Source organism: Typopeltis vanoorti, chromosome 22 (assembly GCF_054136105.1).
Source record: "Typopeltis vanoorti isolate ZY-2024b chromosome 22, IOZ_Tvanoo_1.0, whole genome shotgun sequence".
In the NCBI taxonomy this organism is placed as follows: domain Eukaryota; kingdom Metazoa; phylum Arthropoda; class Arachnida; order Uropygi; family Thelyphonidae; genus Typopeltis; species Typopeltis vanoorti.
This window is the reverse complement of record NC_143570.1, coordinates 55,551,047-55,570,096: the sequence shown is the minus strand read 5'-3', so window position 1 is coordinate 55,570,096 and position 19,050 is coordinate 55,551,047. Positions and strand designations below refer to the sequence as shown.

The 19,050-nt window shown below is 37.5% G+C and overlaps 1 protein-coding gene across 5 annotated transcripts in view; it reads left to right on the top strand.

Annotated features, from left to right (window-relative positions):
- baz (par-3 family cell polarity regulator) overlaps positions 1-19,050 on the top strand; it is a 503,422-nt gene that overhangs the window by 257,632 nt on the left and 226,740 nt on the right. For all 5 annotated transcript variants that reach the window (XM_090412006.1, XM_090412010.1, XM_090412009.1 and 2 more), the window contains exons 7-8: positions 9,528-9,608; positions 18,646-18,953. In XM_090412006.1, coding sequence (XP_090268132.1) covers positions 9,528-9,608; positions 18,646-18,953 — 389 coding nt within the window. The remainder of the gene's footprint in view (positions 1-9,527; positions 9,609-18,645; positions 18,954-19,050) is intronic.

Here is a 19,050-nt window from a genome sequence, read left to right as displayed (position 1 = left end):
TGAAGTATGCCTGTCTTATAATAATAATAATAACCTTATATGATTGAATTTTTTTAATTCAACCAAAATACATAAAATTAATTGTCAGTTACAAATGAAAAGTTTTAACTCTGTACACTTAACTCTTCTGGCATTAAACACCTGTTTTGCAAACCTCTCTCCTTCCATACTGTTTTAAGTGACTATATCACCACAAAATGAAGACATCAATATAATTGATGTCTTTATTTTGAATATGATTCTGCATTTGAAGTCATGTTCACTCATCTAAGTTTCCTCAGAACTGTCATATTTGTGTAATGTAATCTTTAATCATCTTTTTAACTCTCAGATCCATAGCGTAATAATATTATCATTTGGACCACCATAGTCATAAGACTCATTGTAGGAGATCAGTCATAGACAGCACGGTCTATCATACCATTCCTTAAACCCATTATTGTTCTGCACATTCACCACTGTATCAGGCATTGAATTCCAAGATCTAACCACCATCCATGTGGAAAAAAAACCCACTTCTCACCCTCTACTTTCCACCTTCTTTTGCATCTTCCACTAATCACCTCATGTCCTTGTTTCTTCCCCTTCTACTGTATGAAAATCCACCCTTCCCCACCACTGTGTCAATCTTGTAAATAGCTCTCAACAGGTTTAAATGCTTCACTTATGTCACTCCATCTTCTATCCACCAAACTCCTTATTTTCTTTGATAGAAGATGCCCCAAGTCTTTCCTCATATGTAACATTGTAGAGTCCTGATAACATTTTGGTTATCTGCCTCTGTACCTTCTCCATGGTTAATTTATCCTCTTCCAATCCTGGTGATGACCAGATCTAGTTGCAGTAGTCCAGATGGTCTGATCAGAGCTTTATACAAGGGAATCACCACTCTTTTTATCTCTCTTGGTCAAATTCCATCTTAGTATTGCAGCATTCTTCTGGGTTGCCTTCACCATCTTTGGAATATATGCCCTAAACTTCAAATTTTTAATGACAGTCACATCCAAGATCCCTTGCCCTATCCACTTGCTGTAGTATAGATCTACCAATAGAGTATGCAGCCTCCCATCTGTATATTCTAAACTTCCAGACCTGTTTAGTATTAAACTGACATCCCTATTTGTTTGCCTACCTTGGTTCTGTTTTTTTTTGTTTGTTATAGCTGCGCCAGTTAGAGCTTTAGGACAGAAAATTCTTGTCTGAAGAAACCTTCCCTGAGGTCAAGTGTTACCTAACCTTATTAAAAGAATTAAGTCATCATCATCATCATCAAATTCCTGCCATGTACCCTCAAGGGGTGTACAGGATATGATAGTACTACATGAAAAAAATTACATCATTATTAATTTCTATCTACAATTTTCCTCCAAATCAGTCTGTTACTTGTCAAGACTCCAACATTATCAGATCTTATATTTCTATTGTCTAAAGCATTTTGTACCGTATCAATCCACCTATATCTTGGTCTTCCTCTGGGTTCGTTTTCCTGCCAACCTGGCAGACAACACTTGTTTTGCTAATCTTTCCTCGCCCATTCTGTTTAAGTGACCGTACCACCTGAGATTAGCTCTGCTAACGCATTCCTGGATGCTGACAATGTCAAGTTCTTTCCTAATATCCTCGTTTTCAATATGATATTGCAATTGATGCCATCTGTTCATGCCTATAATCTTTCTCAGGACTCTCATATCTGTGGTATCTAGTCTTTGGTCAAGTGTTTTACTTCTGACCCAGCTCTCAGATCCATAAGTTAAAACTGGTTTGAACACTGTCTTGTACACAGCTAATTTAGTATTCCGACTGATTTTTCTCTTATTCCATATGAATTTATTCAATTGACTTCCCACCATACCAGCTTTGCCGATTCTGTTGTCTATTTCTATATTTAATTTACCATCTTCAGTAAAAATCGTGCCTAAATAGCTGAAATGTTTTACTTGTTCCACAGGTTCTCCATTCACAACACAGTTGACATTTTCAATGATTCTGCCTATTTTCATTGTCTTTGTCTTTTTATTGCTGACCTTCATACCATATCTATTACAACAGCTATTCAATTTAGTCAGAGAATCTTGCAGACTTGTAGCAGATTTATTTAGAAGTATAGCATCATCTGCATAAAGCAAAGAGCTGACATTAACATCTCCAATTTTGATATCATGTTTAATACCACTTTCCTTCATAATGTGATCCATATAGATAATGAATAACAGAGGGGATAATGTACATCCTTGTCTCACACCAGATTTAACATTAAACCATCTTCCTGTACTTCCTTCAATTCTAACTGCTAACTTACAACTCAAATAAAGACTAAGTATCACTTAATATAATGCCCCATTGACATCATATAACGGAAGTGTATTGAATAGCTTCTCTCTTGGCACCTTGTCATGTGCCTTTTCCAGATCGACAAAACTTAAATACAGATCTTTGTTATATTCCCATGCTTTCTCGACTATTTGTCGTAAAGTGAAGATCTGATCCTGACAGCCTCTATTTGGCCTGAATCCAGCTTGTTTTTCACCAATCTTTTCTTCCACAATTCTTCTCAACCGTTTTTCAAGTATAGTGGCATAAATCTTGCCAGGAACACCAAGCAGGGAAATACCTATGTAATTCTCACATTCAGTTTTATTTTCCTTTTTACATATGGGTGCTAGTAGAGCTCTACTTCGATCATCAGGAATTCGTCCCTCTGTCCAGGCCTTCTGAACTATGCACTGCAGCCACTGTATGACTTTTATACCACCATATTTCAGTATTTCTGATCGAATATCATCTACTCCTGCTGCCTTTCCACATTTCAAGCCTTTGATGGCTTTTTCTACTTCTAGTATGGATAAGTATTCCTGACTGCATGCCTGGTCAGTGTTTTTTACCAATGTGCTGTCATCACTGCTTGTTTCATTTAGCAGTTTTTCAAAGTAATTACGCCATACTTCAAGGATATCTTTTTCTCCCGTTTTCATGTCACCTTTATCATCTCTAATTCCTTTTACAGCACTCTTTCCTCCATTCTTAAGCTTCTTCAACAACCTCCAGAATATTTTGCCACCTTCTTGATATTTATTTTCTATATTCTTGCCAAAGTCCTCCCATGACTTTTGTTTAGGTAGTTTTACACAGTGTTTAGCATTCTTGCATTTGTCTCTATATTCTCTAAGAGCACAAGCTGACTTATTTGACAGGAACTTTTGGTATGCTTTCTTCTTTTCCTTCACTGCCTCTTTAACTTCCTGTGTCCACCAGGGAGTTCTGATTTTTTTATCCTTACAGATAACCTCACCACATGCCTCTCTAGCTTAAAGTAATCTTAGCATGCAGTCATGGCCTAAATGCTCTTAGCTTCCTTTATATTCCCTTCGTGCATAGATCCATAGTCTTATGAGTGGTAAAATCAGTCTCATGCTCAGACAAAACTCAGGATTACATAGAAAAACGTGTTTATTGAATGGTCAAAGAGATTACAATTAAGTTTAACATGTCAAAAGCAAATCATTTATATCATTATTAAATCACTAGTTAAGCAAATAAGAAATTTTCAAACCGACTAGTATGCTATTCATATTCCATGGGGAAATTAAATTCACACATAGCACAAAACATAAGTTCAATTCCTAAACTAAATTTTCTGTCATTTGATTCCTTCACGTTAGATTAGGAACTGCACAATCTTAAGTTCTCAGGCTACCAGTCCAACACAGTCATTAAATCACTGACCACAAAGTTAGTTTAAAGTTCCTTTTCTTCCTGGTCAGAATCTTGTTCCTTCTTCCCTCTAAAGTTAAATATTACATAGGTAAAAAGGTTTCGGTACATTACCACCTTGACGTGATGATGTCACGATTCTTTTGTCCATCCTTTACGAGGGGGATACCTTTCTGCTATGGTAGATTGCTGCCACGTGGAAGTCACGTGCTCGTTACGAATTGGGCATTTTTCTTTGCTGGACACGCACTCATTTTATGGGTTGCTGTCGTTAGCTCGACAGCTCAAAGGGAATCCTTTGCTGTCTCACATCGAGAAAACTTTTACCGATGGCCCGAATTGGAGAATTGCTTTCATCTCACATATAGCTTTGTCTGACTTGTGTCAGTCAGCAATGGGGAAAAGTTGCATCGTCAAGCTTCCTTCCGGTCACCAGCATCGCTGGTCTGCATGAGAAACAGGAACAGGCAGATAAAAAAAAATTGTGTTTCAAACATGTGCTTTGATCCTCCTTCATAGTGCCCTCTTTCCGCCTTCGAATCTTATTCACGGCACCTTCCTATTCGCTGTTACGAAGTGGCATCACACCTCTGCCCCTAGATGAGCGCGCTTTTCATAGAAAGCGAGTTTCGTTCGCTTTCCACGAACGGCATTGCCTTTGTGGTTTACATCATCGGCGGCGGTGGTAAGCTAGTGGACTTTTGTTAGCACTTAGATACATGTTCTTGTATAAAGCACAATTTAACATGAACGTTTTAAACAATATATTTATGCTTAGACATGCAATTTTTGTTCTGTTGTTCTAAAAAAAAAAATGTGACATGTTCTCTCATATAACATGCTTACTTTGCTAACAGTACAAGTATTTTCTTACTTAGTATTATGTTTTTGTTAAATCCTGAATGAATGACTCTTTTCTTGAAACAGTCCTCATTCAAAATCTAACAACAGCCAGCTTTGCCTTCTGGCTTAACACCTGCTTCAATACTACCGAACAGCCAAGCTCCCTCAATATTGCGCTTGCTGATCCAATTTAAGTATCTAACTCTACATCCCACTTTCCATCACTTGTGAATATGGACCCAAGGTATTTAAACTTCTCCACCTGCCTCAGTGGGACTCCACTCACATGTTGAGTGCACTGTGATGGACCACAGATGTTTCCGTTTTGGTCACAATGATCTTCATCCCGGCTTTTGCACAAACAGCTACAAACCTATCCAGAGTTCGCTGGAGGTCATCTGTGGCAGAGCTAAGGAGAACTAGGTCATCTGCAAAAAGCAGCTGTCCAATGCTACATCTTCCAATTCTGGCACACTCACTGCCTCAGCTGTGCCTATCAATCCAGTCCATAAATATTATGAAAAGGAGGGGTGGCAGAACACATCCTTGGTAGAGACTGTGAAAGGTTCAGACTTTGTGCTGTTTACCCTGACACAAAACTCTGGTCATATTCATACAGGGACTTGATGGCAGCTAATAGTTGGCCATCCACTACATACTCCTGTACTACTTGCCAAAGCTTATCCCGAGGAACCCGGTCATATGCCTTCTCTAAGTCCACAAAATGTGTAGACATTCTTGGCATATTCAAGATTTCTCAAAGACTTGCCTTAAAGTGAAAATTTGGTCACTTGTGTTTCTACCAGGACGAAAGCCACATTTTCCTCCTTGGAACGTTGACTCAACTATGCTCCTGCACCCTCTTTCCAAGTACCTAGCATATACTTTCCTAGGCAGGCAGGCTGAGCAGAGAGATACCACGATAGTTGCTGCAATCTCTCTGGTCTCCTTTCTTGAAGACTGGTATTATTATGCCTGTCTGCCACTGCTTTGGTTCTCTCCCAAATATCCAAGCGCCCTGACACACTCAAGTCAGCCAGAGAACACTGTCTTGATTTAAGGCTTTTTCCATTTCAGGCCAAATTTCATCATTACCAACAGCCCTGCTGGACCTCTTCTGCTGTGAGACTAGTCATCGCCCTGATCGCACCTCTTGGATGTCCATAGCTGCCAGGCCACCTGGGTTAAGAAGGCTCTCAAAGTATTCCTTCCATCTGTGGAGGATAGCCTTCTTGATTGTTAAAAGTGCATCATCAGAGGCCTTAATTGCCCTTGCTGTGCATGATTTCCTCCCTCAAAGGCAGCAGATGGTCTCCCAAAATACTTTATTTGTATTTGCATAGGATGAGTCTAATCTTTCTCCAGAGGATCCCAAGTTAGCTTTGCTAACTTTACTGCCTCAGCAGCAGCTTTTCGTGTCTCAGTGTACCAAAAATGCATCTCAGGTGACCTGACCCCTAAGCCATGATCCTTTTTTGCCCTGACATCTTTTTGGACCTCTTGGCACCAAAGTGTCATTTTCTCACTGCCCATTGCCACGCCGAGCTGCTTTTTGCCACAGCACGAGAGTGCAGAGACAGTGACAGCTGTTCTGAACAGTTCCCACTCCTCCTCAACATCTGCGGCATATCTGGGAATCTCTTTAAACCTGGAGATGTTATCTGTAAATTCTTCCTCACAGCCTCATTTTCTAATCCTCCCATTTCATGCGGTATAGCTGCTTAGGTCTACCAGCGTTGATGGTAACATTTAGTTTCTATAACCGTAGAGTGCAGACAACAAGGTGGTGGTCAGTTGACAGTTCTGCCCCTCTCCTCATATGAACGTTCAGTATTGAAGAAAATAGGTCTGCTGAGACTATGAAGAAGTTAATCAGAGACCTTTGTCCAAGTGTATGCCCGTACCAGGTATACTTATGGACCTCTCAGTGCTGGAAGAAGGTATTCATTATGGACAAGCTATTTGTACAGCAGACATCCAATAATTTCAATCCATTCACGTTAAGGTGAAGGTCTCAGTTCCTCCCAACCACACTCCTCCATGTCTGGCCATCTGTTCCAACATGTGCATTGAAGACGCCCATTAGCAGGACTGGTTTCATTTCTGCCACCCTGTCCAAAGCAGCATCCACTTCCTCTAAGAAGGCAGAGTATTCTGACTCCAGATTAGGTGCATAGGCTTGCACCACAGCCAAGTTGTGGTTTTTCATCGGGACCCTTAACACACATACCTGTCCCCCAATGGGATCCACTCAGCAACACAGCCTGACAGCCGGGGGCTTGTGAGTATCCCCACACCAGAGTAGTAGAGCTTCCATCCATCATCCAGGTCGACAGTTCCAGAGCCTCTCCTCTTGGTCGAAGAAAGTCCAACTGAATCTAGTTGGTAGCGCTTGGCTTCCTTGGCCGGTTCTTGTTCTTGGTTCCAGTTCTTGGCTTTCCTTGTCAGAGAAAAGATGTTCCAGTTGCCTAAAGCCATTGTCGTTGCCATTTTTGTAAATTAAGATAAAAAATGTCCACTCCTCACATGAGAAGGTGAGGAGTGGACATTACGTTAGAAACCTTGAACAGTCCACAGCATTCCTTTGAAAGGCTTGGTGGAGGTCAAATAAGTGACTGGCATTTAAACATTAAAAAAAAAGTTTTCTAATCATTATTGCTTCACATCTTGTAAAGTTAATTTGGTTCTGTACATTCAAGGAAAAGCTGTTTTATGACTTCTGGGATACAGGTGAGGAAAAAAAATATTTTCGTGTGAGTAATGTATCTGGATTTTCTGTGAACAATGGATATTTAATGTTGGTCAAAAAGCTTCATTTGACTTTGCCAACTGCTTCATTCTTAAGCTCTTCCAGCACCTCTTTCCCATTAAAATACAGTAAAACCCCGAAGTTACGCGGTAGGTGGGACCAACAAAAAGCGTGTAAGGTCAAATTCGCATAACTCTGGTATAATTTTGCATGTAATTTATATATACAAACATACAATTGGGACCAAAGGTTTATAAAACACCTATATTTTTTAAGAATATAATCATAATTGTAGTTTTCCGTACATAAAAAAAAGAACGTTATTTCGATGTCGATGGTTTCATAAAATCTAATAGATTCGTCTGACGGCATAATGTCTTTTTCTTGTCATGCAAAATTTCTTCATAGCAAGCTAATTATTTTTTTATTCCTTGTCTTGTGGCTACAATTCTTTCCTCATTAGAATCTATGTCCTCCAAAATCTGTAAACCTTTCTTTTATGATTGTTCTTACTGTGGATTCCTGTAGATCGAACTTCTTTGCTAGCTCATAAATTTTCATTCTGCCTTCAAAATCTTTAATAATGTTGAGATTTTTTCCAAAGTCAATGTTTTTCTTTTCTTGGTAGCTGTAGAAGAATCGGACTTGCTTCTTTTGGACGACATTATTATTTTTTATGTGATAAAATTTGTATCAAGAACATAACATTAAAAACCACAAGGTTTGTAGACTATAAAAATCGTGTATGAATGGAGACCGCGCGAAACATGGCAGTGCTTGTTCACAGCATGTGCAACACTAGCGGATGTGGCCGGTGCCTGAAAAATATGACTAGTGGTGAGGCGTGAAGTGGGACGGGAATACGTATATATAAGAAACCGCGTAACTCCGGATTCGCGTAAGTCAGGGTATGACTGTATTGTGGTCCTGATTCAGGATGATCTTTTTGTTACTTGTATAGACATATTATCAGGCATGTTACACTGCTGTTAATAATGAGATTATGCAGCCATGGTATTTTTGGTAGGCAAGTTAAAATGTATAGTTGTAATTATTTGAAGTAAATTTCAGTTCTCGTCGTAGTAGATGACACATAATATAACATGTTGTAAATAGTAAAATAGTAAAAATCTGAAAGGTTGAACCATCAAAGCATCCCATGCTGTTGTTTGTCATTATTATGTGTTTAGGAAGAAAGGAGCTTCATTGTGATATCAATCGCTTTTAAATTTGCTTGTATTTTTCATAGTGTTTAATTTTTTTAATTTAGTGTATAGTAAAATGTGTTTTTTTTTTTTGTGTGTGTGTGCCAACTTTACATAGGAGAGATTGCACAAGGTACAGAATATCATTATCATTGTTTTCTGGAATACTTAAATTTTAGTTGTTTATATTCATTTTTCAAGATTAGTTTTTTTTCCCTAATCAACAAGTTTTATATTTGATTAGTTAGTCAAGATTATGTTTGAGAGTACTAGTGACAAAGAACACTGGTAGTAGGGGAAAGTTCTATTCTTTTAGTTCTTTGCTCTAAAATGCATTCAGATTTACTGGTTCTAATCCTGGTTATATAATTCTTGCTGATCAGTTCTGTTAATATTGATTGGAAATGTATAGGATCCACTGGAGAAAGAAAAAAAAGTGGTCATTATGACAAGTCTAAGAGATCTGTTCTAATAGAAAAGAACATTAAAAAAAAAAAAGGTAGCTGGTTCTGACCTCGGTACTTTGTAAGATGGATGTAAACCAGAGCTGAGAAAAGGTATTACTTGAGAACGTGAAGACTGTTCTGGGAATCAGCATATGTTTTACAGAACACTCTTATTTTAAATAAATTTTATTGCAAGAAACTGCCAAAGATTTAAGGCATTATCATCCATTGCCAAAAAATCAATAAAATTGCTCCCCAAGGCATATTCAGTTGATTAGACATTAACTTAAATGTTCTGCTTGCTCATTCATATTGGCCTTTGATCACATTGTGAATTCTAAAAACTTTGAAAATACCTCATTAACTGGAGGTGAAATATTAGTAACTGAATGCTTGCTTGTTGATTTAACCCATTGTGTTGTGACAATCCATTAAACACGTGCACAGTAATAGTAATCTGTATAATCAGTATCAAAGTATAAATGTGTGTTTCATTTGTTGTGTTATTGAACAGATTATTCATTTTAACTAGATTCATGAATGTATTATTCAGTGAAAATTTTTTTCATTCAGGGAATCAGTAATAGTACTGAAAAATGAATCTGGTCCCTTAGGGATTCATGTTGTTCCTAATTATGATGCTACTAGCGGAAGGTAAGCTTGCCCATTCATGTTTACTGTAACTCACTTTATATTCATTCTGTTAATAATACAGTATCCTTATTTTGTATTTTGCATTATTTATATATATATTACAACTCTTGATGGGTTTTTAATTGTACTTTATATATTAAATATATAATAATATAATAATAATAATATATTGTGAGTGGTCGTGTAATTTAGTGCTTGTGTGAAATTAGTGATTTTTATCTGTTTTGTTGTGTTTTTTCATCAGAAAATTAAAGTATTATAGTGTATTAGTGTAGATTTTCATGTTTTAGAGTATTAGTATATTTCTAACATTTTTATTGTGATATTTTCAGCATGATACCAACACGACGTACAATGGCGGCAAAGACCACGTTGTCTGGCGATTTGAATTTGCGGGATATTCAGTGCAATATATGTGTTGAGAAAATTAAAGAATATGTGGAAGGAAGCTAAAACTGGAGAGAGAATATGTATTAAGTGTTTTAAAAGTGTTTATTAGGTGACAAGAACACAACAATACCAATGATAAGATGGAGAATGATGTTAATAATATCAAATGTGCGACTGTGGAAATAGGCGAGAATGAAAGGGATATCAATAAAGAAATAGTGTGCTTAAATGTTATCCTTCATAGGACAAAGTGCAAAATTGAAAAACTGCATGAGTTAAACAGGGCTGAAAAAAGAAAGAAGCAGGTGATCTGAAAGAATAATAAAGACCGACAGAACAAATAAGAAAAACAAGTAAAGGAAAAAATTATGTAACGAGACTCAATAAACAGGGGAGTACTTAACGAAAGTATTTCAAAATCATGTTTCCCAGGTGCAAAAATTCACAATATTAGCCATGCCATCCAGATGCAAAAAAGGTAAGTTGAAGGAAATGAGTGTCTTGGTTGGTACCAATGAATTGAGAGGCGAGAAGTATTCTATGAGGGAGGATGTAAAGGAGTTGTTACAAGAGGCAAAACTGAAGAGCGAGAAGGTGAAGATTGGTCTCCTACCACACTATGATAGAGGCGAACTGAAGAGGAGGATTTGATGTAGAATTTGTGGATCTGTGGTCTCTGTTTATTGGAAAGAAGGATTTGTACAATGCAGATGGACTGCATCTGAATGGTTTTGGTGTTAGGTGTCTGGAGAGAGAAAGCTTTGTTCACCAAGCAAGCGTGCAAATTCAGCAGAAACTTAAGCATTTAGGGCAGAAGCAAGTGAGTTTGTGTGAAGGCAGCCATAAAGCGAGTGAGTGTGAGAATGACCAAGTGAGGAATCTAGTCTCTCAAGCAAAAATATTGAATAAGTTACTCAATTCAGAAAGTAAAGGTGGGTGGGAGAATAAAGGGATGTTGCCATTTTTATATACTAATGCCAGAAGTATCAGGAACAAGAGGGACAAGTTTTTGGCATTGATTAGTGCAACCTTGCCAAAATTTATAGGCATTAGTGAGACTTGGCTAACAATAAAGAAAATAATAAAGCGGATGATGTAGTTACAGGGATTGAATATGAAGAGTTTAGTATTTTCAGGGAAGATAGAGAAGATAGAATGGGGGGGGGGGGGGAATGCTGTTGATGATAGCAGATGAGGTTGCAACCAAAAAGAATAGGAGACAGGTGGGAGGGTGGCTGTTCATTTGAAGCAATCTAGTGTGAGATTAAGACCAATAAGATAAAGTATACAGTTGGTGGTTGTTGCTATAGGCCAGGTTGTTCCACAGATGATCTGGAAGACATGCATCGCCAAATTAGTCAATGAATACAGGTTGAGTGATTATTATGGAGGACTTCAACTATGGAGATATAGACTGGAGGGAAGAAAGATCACATGGCAGAAAGGAAATAGAATTTATACACCTGCTGAGAGATAATTACTTAAGGCAACGCGTGATGGAGGGAACTAGGGGTGGGAGAGTATTGGACCTGGTCACAGGATCAGAAGAGCTATCCATAACCAAGTTGACAACATCTCCTCCAGTTGGTGAAAGTGATCATGCAGTCTTTACTTGGGAGATTGCAAAACATTTAGGAATGTTCTGTCAAGAAGGGGAATACAATATGTGGAACTACAAGACAGGTGATTATGAGAAGAAGCTTAAATCTGTACCATGGCATAAAACACTGCAGGGTAAGGATGTTAGTAGTATATGGGATATAGTTAAGGATCATCTAGAGGAAGCAGTATTAGATTGTATACCTCAGGTAAGGAGGGTTAATCGGGTAGGAGTTAGATGGATGAGTAATATTATTGACTGCAGAAGAAGAAGAAAATGCTGTGGAGGGTATATAAAGAAAAAGGTGACTATCAAACTCATGAACAGTGCAAGACTCAGGCAAGAAAGGTGACCAACATGGTAAAGAAAGCAAAATCAGATTATGAGAAGAATTTAGCTGAGCTGGCCAAAGGAAATCCCAAAGAGTTCTTTCATTATGTGGCAAGTAAGAGAAAGAATTTCTATGGAACATTAATCTTAATGAGTGATGATGGTCACGAAGAGATGGAAGCAGATAAAATAGTTCAGTTACTGAACTATTTTACTTAATCGGTTAATCTTTTGAGAGCATCACATGAATACATGTGTGAGAGAGAAAAAAAGAGAGCGAGAGAGAGAGAGAGAGTGAAAAATTAAAGCATGAAAAGGTAGAATTTGCATCTGTTAGCAGTATCCAAGTTAGAGTTGGATGTGAATTTGTTGAATGATATCTCTTTGTAGCCATCACAAGCTCTGGTTTAGGCAGTATGAAGCTGCTGTTTCTGTCACAAGCTAAGTATGATGTGCCAAATTTTTTTTTTTCATCAACTTCCTTGGAATACTTGTAGAGAAACCGTGAGAAATTTGGTTATTTTGAGGACATTGAAGAATATAAGCCTCTGTTCATGCAAAAATTATATCTATAACCAGATCAGAATGATTGTATGGATCAGGAAAATTATACATTAATTCCACTTATTTCAAGGGACTTGTTAATTACAGGTATTGCCTGTAAGGTCTTCACCCTCAGATTTACAATATATATCTCCTATATGTATATATGTAGAAAGGCTTATACGTTGGTTATACATAATTATTAATTGACTTAAGGAATTCACAACGTACAATAGAATATAAATTAAATTAAACTTGAATATATATTTCCAGTATTTCGGCAACGTCACGTTGCCATTTTCAAAGGAACTTACAATAAAGACACATGCACACAGGTACTACATACAGTAAATGAAGACGAAGCAGGAAGCTATCGTTTCTCCTAAAAGTCCTGATGGTGTCCCATAGCGAGCTATGTAGGTATTCTTGGCCATTGGGCTGAAGGTCTCATGATGTATGTCTCCCAAATTTGGAGCAGTCTCATGCGACCAAATTTGTTGAGGTTTGGCATGTATTTGAACATGCCAAACCTCAACATGACACCCAATGATGTTCTCTTCCTGATAGAGTACAAGATCCATTTTTCATTACAAGTGAGCAAGTAATCCAAAAACGGCTTGTTTTTATGACATGAAAGAAGCGAGAAACAAATTGGTAGTCTTTGAAGTTTATTCTCATCTGATAATGCATGTGGAACCCATTTGCTTAGCTTCCATGATTTTCCCAGTTGATGCAAGTGTAAACGTTGTTTCACCACTCATGTTAAACATTTGTGAAAGTTCTTGACATGTTAATGTAGAATTATTTTCAACAACTCCATGTAATTCTTCATTATCAATAATGGAGGGTCTTCCTGAATGTGGTGCAGCCTCAAGTGATTCATCACCAGAAACAATTTTTTTAAACTATTTCTGTGCAGTATGTTCTGCTACCGCATCTTTTTCAAATGCTATACATATCTTACGTGACTCTTCTGAAGCCCTTGAGCTAAGTCTAAATTCATAAAGCAAACAAGCCCAAATTATACCAGGTTTAACTGACATTTTGAAAGGATTCAAATTCTCAGAAAAAGAGTACACACCAAGTTAGAGCACACCAATTGACTGATGCATATCTATGCCTTATGATGCACATATAAAGATTGCACTCTGCAAATCTACAAAATAAAACAAGTCATTACAGTGAACTCTACCAAAAACTACACAAACTTTTTTGGTTACCTGATATTATTCCTGTAGCACTAGAGGGTTCTTGGGACGTATCTTTGACAGAAAGCTTACCTACATTCATCAACTTAAGGACAAGTGCCAAAAAAGTGTTGAATATCCTTCACACTGTATCTTCCAGGGGTGCTGATCAATAATCTTTGGTCTGCCATTATCATACACTTATATGGCCATATCTTGATCATGGGTTCCTGGTTTACAGTTCTGCAAGGGTGAACACACTTTGATGGTTGGGTCCATCATTGGGATATATGAATAGCTACTGGTATTTTTTATTCATCGCACATTCAAAATTTTTATGTTGAAGCAAATGAACCTGCTCTCTCACTAAGACAAAAACAGTTGTCTCTTAGCTATTCCTTAAAAATAGTATCTTTCAGAGCATCCTACATAGTATGTATATTTAACAGAGATCATACAAGTTTTTGGCATGAATGTTGACCAAGTTACCTGCACCAAAAAAATAGCACTCTCCTATTGAAGGTTTGTACTAAAGCCTTGTACACCACAACTGTCTCTGTGTAGTTATTTAATGCACACAGTTCACTACTGGCTGATTTTCCTTTCCATGTCTGCTGATGGTTCATGATCTGAAACCTCTGCTGGTTGTGCTGCTTTGTTTCCTGACATTATTATATCTCATTAGATTCCATTTAATTGCAGTAATTATACAGCAGAGTTGCATGTCATTCAGCTTGCACTTGTAATAAAAACACTACCAGAAGTGTATAATTTATGCAGACTCATTGGGTTCTTTACAGGCCATCTTGTCTCCTGTATATAACCCCCATCTAGTGCTTTATGAGCTTTTACCCTCTTATACAAAATGAAGCCCTTACTTTCGACATTCAGTTGTGCTGGATTCTCAGCCACATTAGAATTAAGCGAAAAGGGATTGCACATGCAATTGCTAGAACATCTCATATACTTTTTCCATGTACTGTTTGACTGTCCAATATAAACACTTAGGGCAGCTTATAAGATCAGAGCTAATTACTGAGTGGCAGTCTTCATGGCAGGAAGCACTGACAAACAGATTGCACAAAATTAAGCATTGGGAGTCTAGTCAACCTGAAAACAGAAGAGAGGAAGTTGTTCTTGCATAGGTCAGTCATCTTATCCATTCTTATTTACTGAGGACTGATGATTGACATATGTGGGAAAAACGCAACATGCATCTGTCATATTCTGATGGAGTGCCAGAGAAGAATGAAGTTTGTAGTAATCTAGCTGAGCCATATATTCTCAGGTGATATTATCAAACCTGGACAAATTAAATAATGTTTTTAACTTTTTACAAAGAATTAATTTATTTAGGCACATTTGATTTTGAATTCTGTTTTTGTGTAGTATTCGTATACCTCCCAAAAAATTATAAAAGCTTAATTTATATGTATGTATTTTTTTAATTTGCTTTTTGTACAGAACATATTATTTACTAATATGTTCAGTATTAGTAAATTTGCCTGTTTTACTAATACTTTTACTAGCAGTATAACATTTGCTGTTGTTGTTGTGCTAAAAAACCATTAATCAGTCAGCTTAATTTCACTCTATCTGTTCTTCTGTTACACATAAAATGAAAGCATGTCTTGTAAAGAACATAGAAGACCTGTCGTGTCATGCCTTGCTTGACATGGGAGGGAGCTCTTAATAACAGACTAGAGAGTTCTTAATTTTCTCTGAGTATCTATGATCTCAAAAACTGTACATGCCTCTCCTCCCCACACTCCCCCCCCCCCTTTGCTTCTTCTTTCCTCCTTTCTTTGATTTGAGGCTGTGCAAAGTTTATTGCTCTCTTTCTCTCATGATACAAAAAGATTGGTTGCAACCTTTACTCATTCTCCATTTGGCCCTTGTCTTCCCGACTATACAAGTAGTTCACTACTACTGGTTTGCATGCTGGGTGAGAGATTGAAGGTAAGTCAAGAGTTAATTATTTAAATTTCTTTCCTTTTGCATTCAAGCTTGTGTATCTTCTTGTATCAATTCAAATATGGATGTTCGATGAACAGAACCTAAGGGAACTTCTGTTGACAGTGGCAGGGGAATTTGCCTGCACATGGTGGGGATGCAAGGTAAAAATAGTGACACTAGTTTTGAGGTATTATCTTGGTAAAACATTCAATCAAACATCCCTTCCCCATCAACCTGCTATGGATGTTGATGAAAGAGATGTTTAGTTGATGTTGCTGGAGAATATAGGGAGAATAGTAACAATAAAACGTATAGGTGAATTAGCTTAGTAAACAAGATAAGGGTAATCGTTATCAATGATTTTAATTATGGTAGTATAGATTTGAATGGAGAAATGGTATGTGGGAATAAGGAAGATAAATTTGTTTGGTTCTTGAAGGCAACTGTCTTAGCCAGTATGTCAGATGACACATGAGAATCGAGAAACAAATCTGATTATACCCGTGATGAGTCTTGACTCCACAGAGGTCTTGTGTTAATAATAATGATATCACAAGATGTGATCCCGAAAGGGTGGTGCATCACCCCTCAGTTGGCAGGAGTGGCCATGAGGTGTGATCACCTGGGTGATGGCTAGCCTTAGGAAGACATCTGTGGGGAAAGGATATATGCAGGACTTATAAGGCTAGTGATCATGAAATATATTGAGACAGCTTGGATCTATACTGTGAAATTAAGTATTAAGTGGAATGGAGATAAATGTTGCTTGAGCACTGATCACACTATTTAAAAGCAGTAAATATTTGAATGTGTCCCAAAGGTCAAAAGATTAAATAAGCTAGGTGTAAAATTGATGAATGAAGAAGATGCAATTGTGGAGGAGGCAGTATGAGATGAATAATACTAATAATTGGTTGCATGAGGAGTATAGAGAGCAGACAGGAAGCTGAGTTGGTAAGCACAGCAAAAATGCAGTAGGAGCTGAAATTCCAGTGGCCAAAGAAGAATCCATATCATTATGTGGCAAGGAGGAGTATTATTTTAAGATGTCAGTGGATGAAATTGGTAGATGGATAAGTTCTGCATAAGATAGGTGAGGTATTCAGTGAGAACCAGGTATTTCATTCTCAGAAGCTTGAATGTAGAGGGATTGAGAGTGGATGAACTGAAGGTGAGAGAGCAGGTGTTTATGATAAATTAAATAAACTTGATGCCAATAGAAGCCTCCATATAGACAAAGCCCTTTGGTTGGAAATACCTGGGTTCAATTCCTGTCCATGATATGAGGAACCCTTACCTCGTCTCTTTCGACTAAAGTTGAGTTAACCAATCTCATACAGAGGAGGAGAGGTTTCATCCTTCAAAACAGGCAAACCAGCCCCATGCACACACAGCTACTGTCATAAAATATACTTATAGCAAGGAAGGCAATGGGAAACCACCTTGTTCATAATAATCTCCCTGGTCTAGTAGTGTATTGCTGCCCCATAAGGCTGAAAGGAATAGACATGGATGCCAATAGGACTCATTGACATCACTGCATGTCTTAAGGAATTGTTCCCAGGAATTACTGGCAACCTTGGCATGCCATTCTATGTCTTGCAAAATAGCATATGTCAAATGAATGGAAAGAGCATAAAAATCTCTTCCGAAAGGTGGAGAGATAAGAACTGAAGCTACAAATTATGAGCTAGTCTGTGTGTTTGTTGTGGTTAATACGTTGGAGAAGTTGGTGAGGACTAGAGCACAGCTAAGGTTGATAGTAGTAGTGTTCTATGTGATGTGATCAGCATTGGTTATTAAAGTGAGATCACGTTTTTACCAGACCATTTATATTCTACAGCAAATGACAAAAGTATTGGCAAAGGCATTGGATAGATTGCCATAAATAAAAAGTAAATTGGAAATGGATGGGGGTTTGATTCTAGATTAGTCAACTGAGTAGGTGATTTCCTGTGGATGTGTTATGTTGTGTATGAGGGGACTGCAACTGTATCTGGAAGGAAAGTCACCATTGGTGTACTGCAAGGGTCTCTTTTGGGGACTGTTGTTGTCGAACTTGTATGTTAGTGAGATTGAGACAGGTTTAACAGGAGATATACTACTGTTTACAGATGATACAAAGTTGGAGAGAATTATGCAGAACAGAGCAGATGTTGCATTGTTTTGTTATAGGAGGATCTGAGCAGGCTGTGAATGGAAAAATGGAGTTGCTGGTTCTCTATTACAAAGTTGAGACATCTGCTAAGCAAAGGATAGCATGCAAAGTAAACAGTTGTTATGGAAATGTTGAAGGAGGTGGAGTAGGTGAGAAAGCATGATTGGTGGTGGATAAGAGTAACCTGTAGGAATCATGTTGCTGAAATTGTGAAGACATTGTAGTGGATTATGCATTGATGATGAGGATCTTCATGTGCAGAAGTAAAGAGCTTATGGTTCTGCTCTCATAGGGCCTTGATCAGGCCACATAATGGATTATTGTGTGAAAATTTGATCAACTGATTTTCATTGTGATGAGGATATATTAGAGTCCAGAGATGATTGACTAAGGTGATTTCTGTCCATGAAATGTGAAGACAGATTGAGGGAATGCCATTTGCTGAGCTTTGTGAAAGGAGAAGTGGGGAGGTGATATGATCAAGACATAAGTGTTACCAGATTAATGTGGAAGAGATTTTTTTTCATAGATAAAAAGGAGATGGATAGAATAAGAAACCATCAAGCTGTATAAGGAGGGTTTGTGAGTAAGAGGATGAGATGCGTTCTTGCCATGAAGAGTGCAGAAATTATTAATGAATTTAAGGCAATTGCATTGATCTTTATGTGAAAATGTACCTCTTGTAATGAGACTTTCGATTCCACAGAGGTCTATTCTTAATTAAAATACTATTGTGAGATATACTGTGGGTAAATAATAGTGGTTATTTTAAGTAATTTCAGTTTACTATTTTGATTTTGTGTATGTGGGTTTAATGTCTTTCAGACAATTCCTTTACTTATTGATTGCCATAAAATATAAATTTGTTTTCAGGGATGCTGGTCTTGTCATCCAAGGTATAGAACCGGGTGGCAGAATTGATAGAGATGGTAGGTTGCAAGTCGCAGATCGCATTATTGAGATCAATGGACAAAGTCTTCTTCATGTTAGCTTTCAGAAAGCTCAAGAGATATTTAAAGAAGCTTTAAAAACGCCTCATATTAAGTTACATCTGGCTAAGATATCTTCTTCAGCTACTCCAAAGAAGCCACCACCTCCGATATATCCCAAACCAACTCTTTCTTCAGATGTGAAAAAAGAAACAGAAGAGGAAAGTAATTTGGTAGAAGGAGAAGAACGAGGTGAGAACTGACTTCATTTGTTTATTTAATTTATTTCTTCATTTATATTCATATATTTATTTATTTGTTCATATATATTTATATATTTTTTCATATA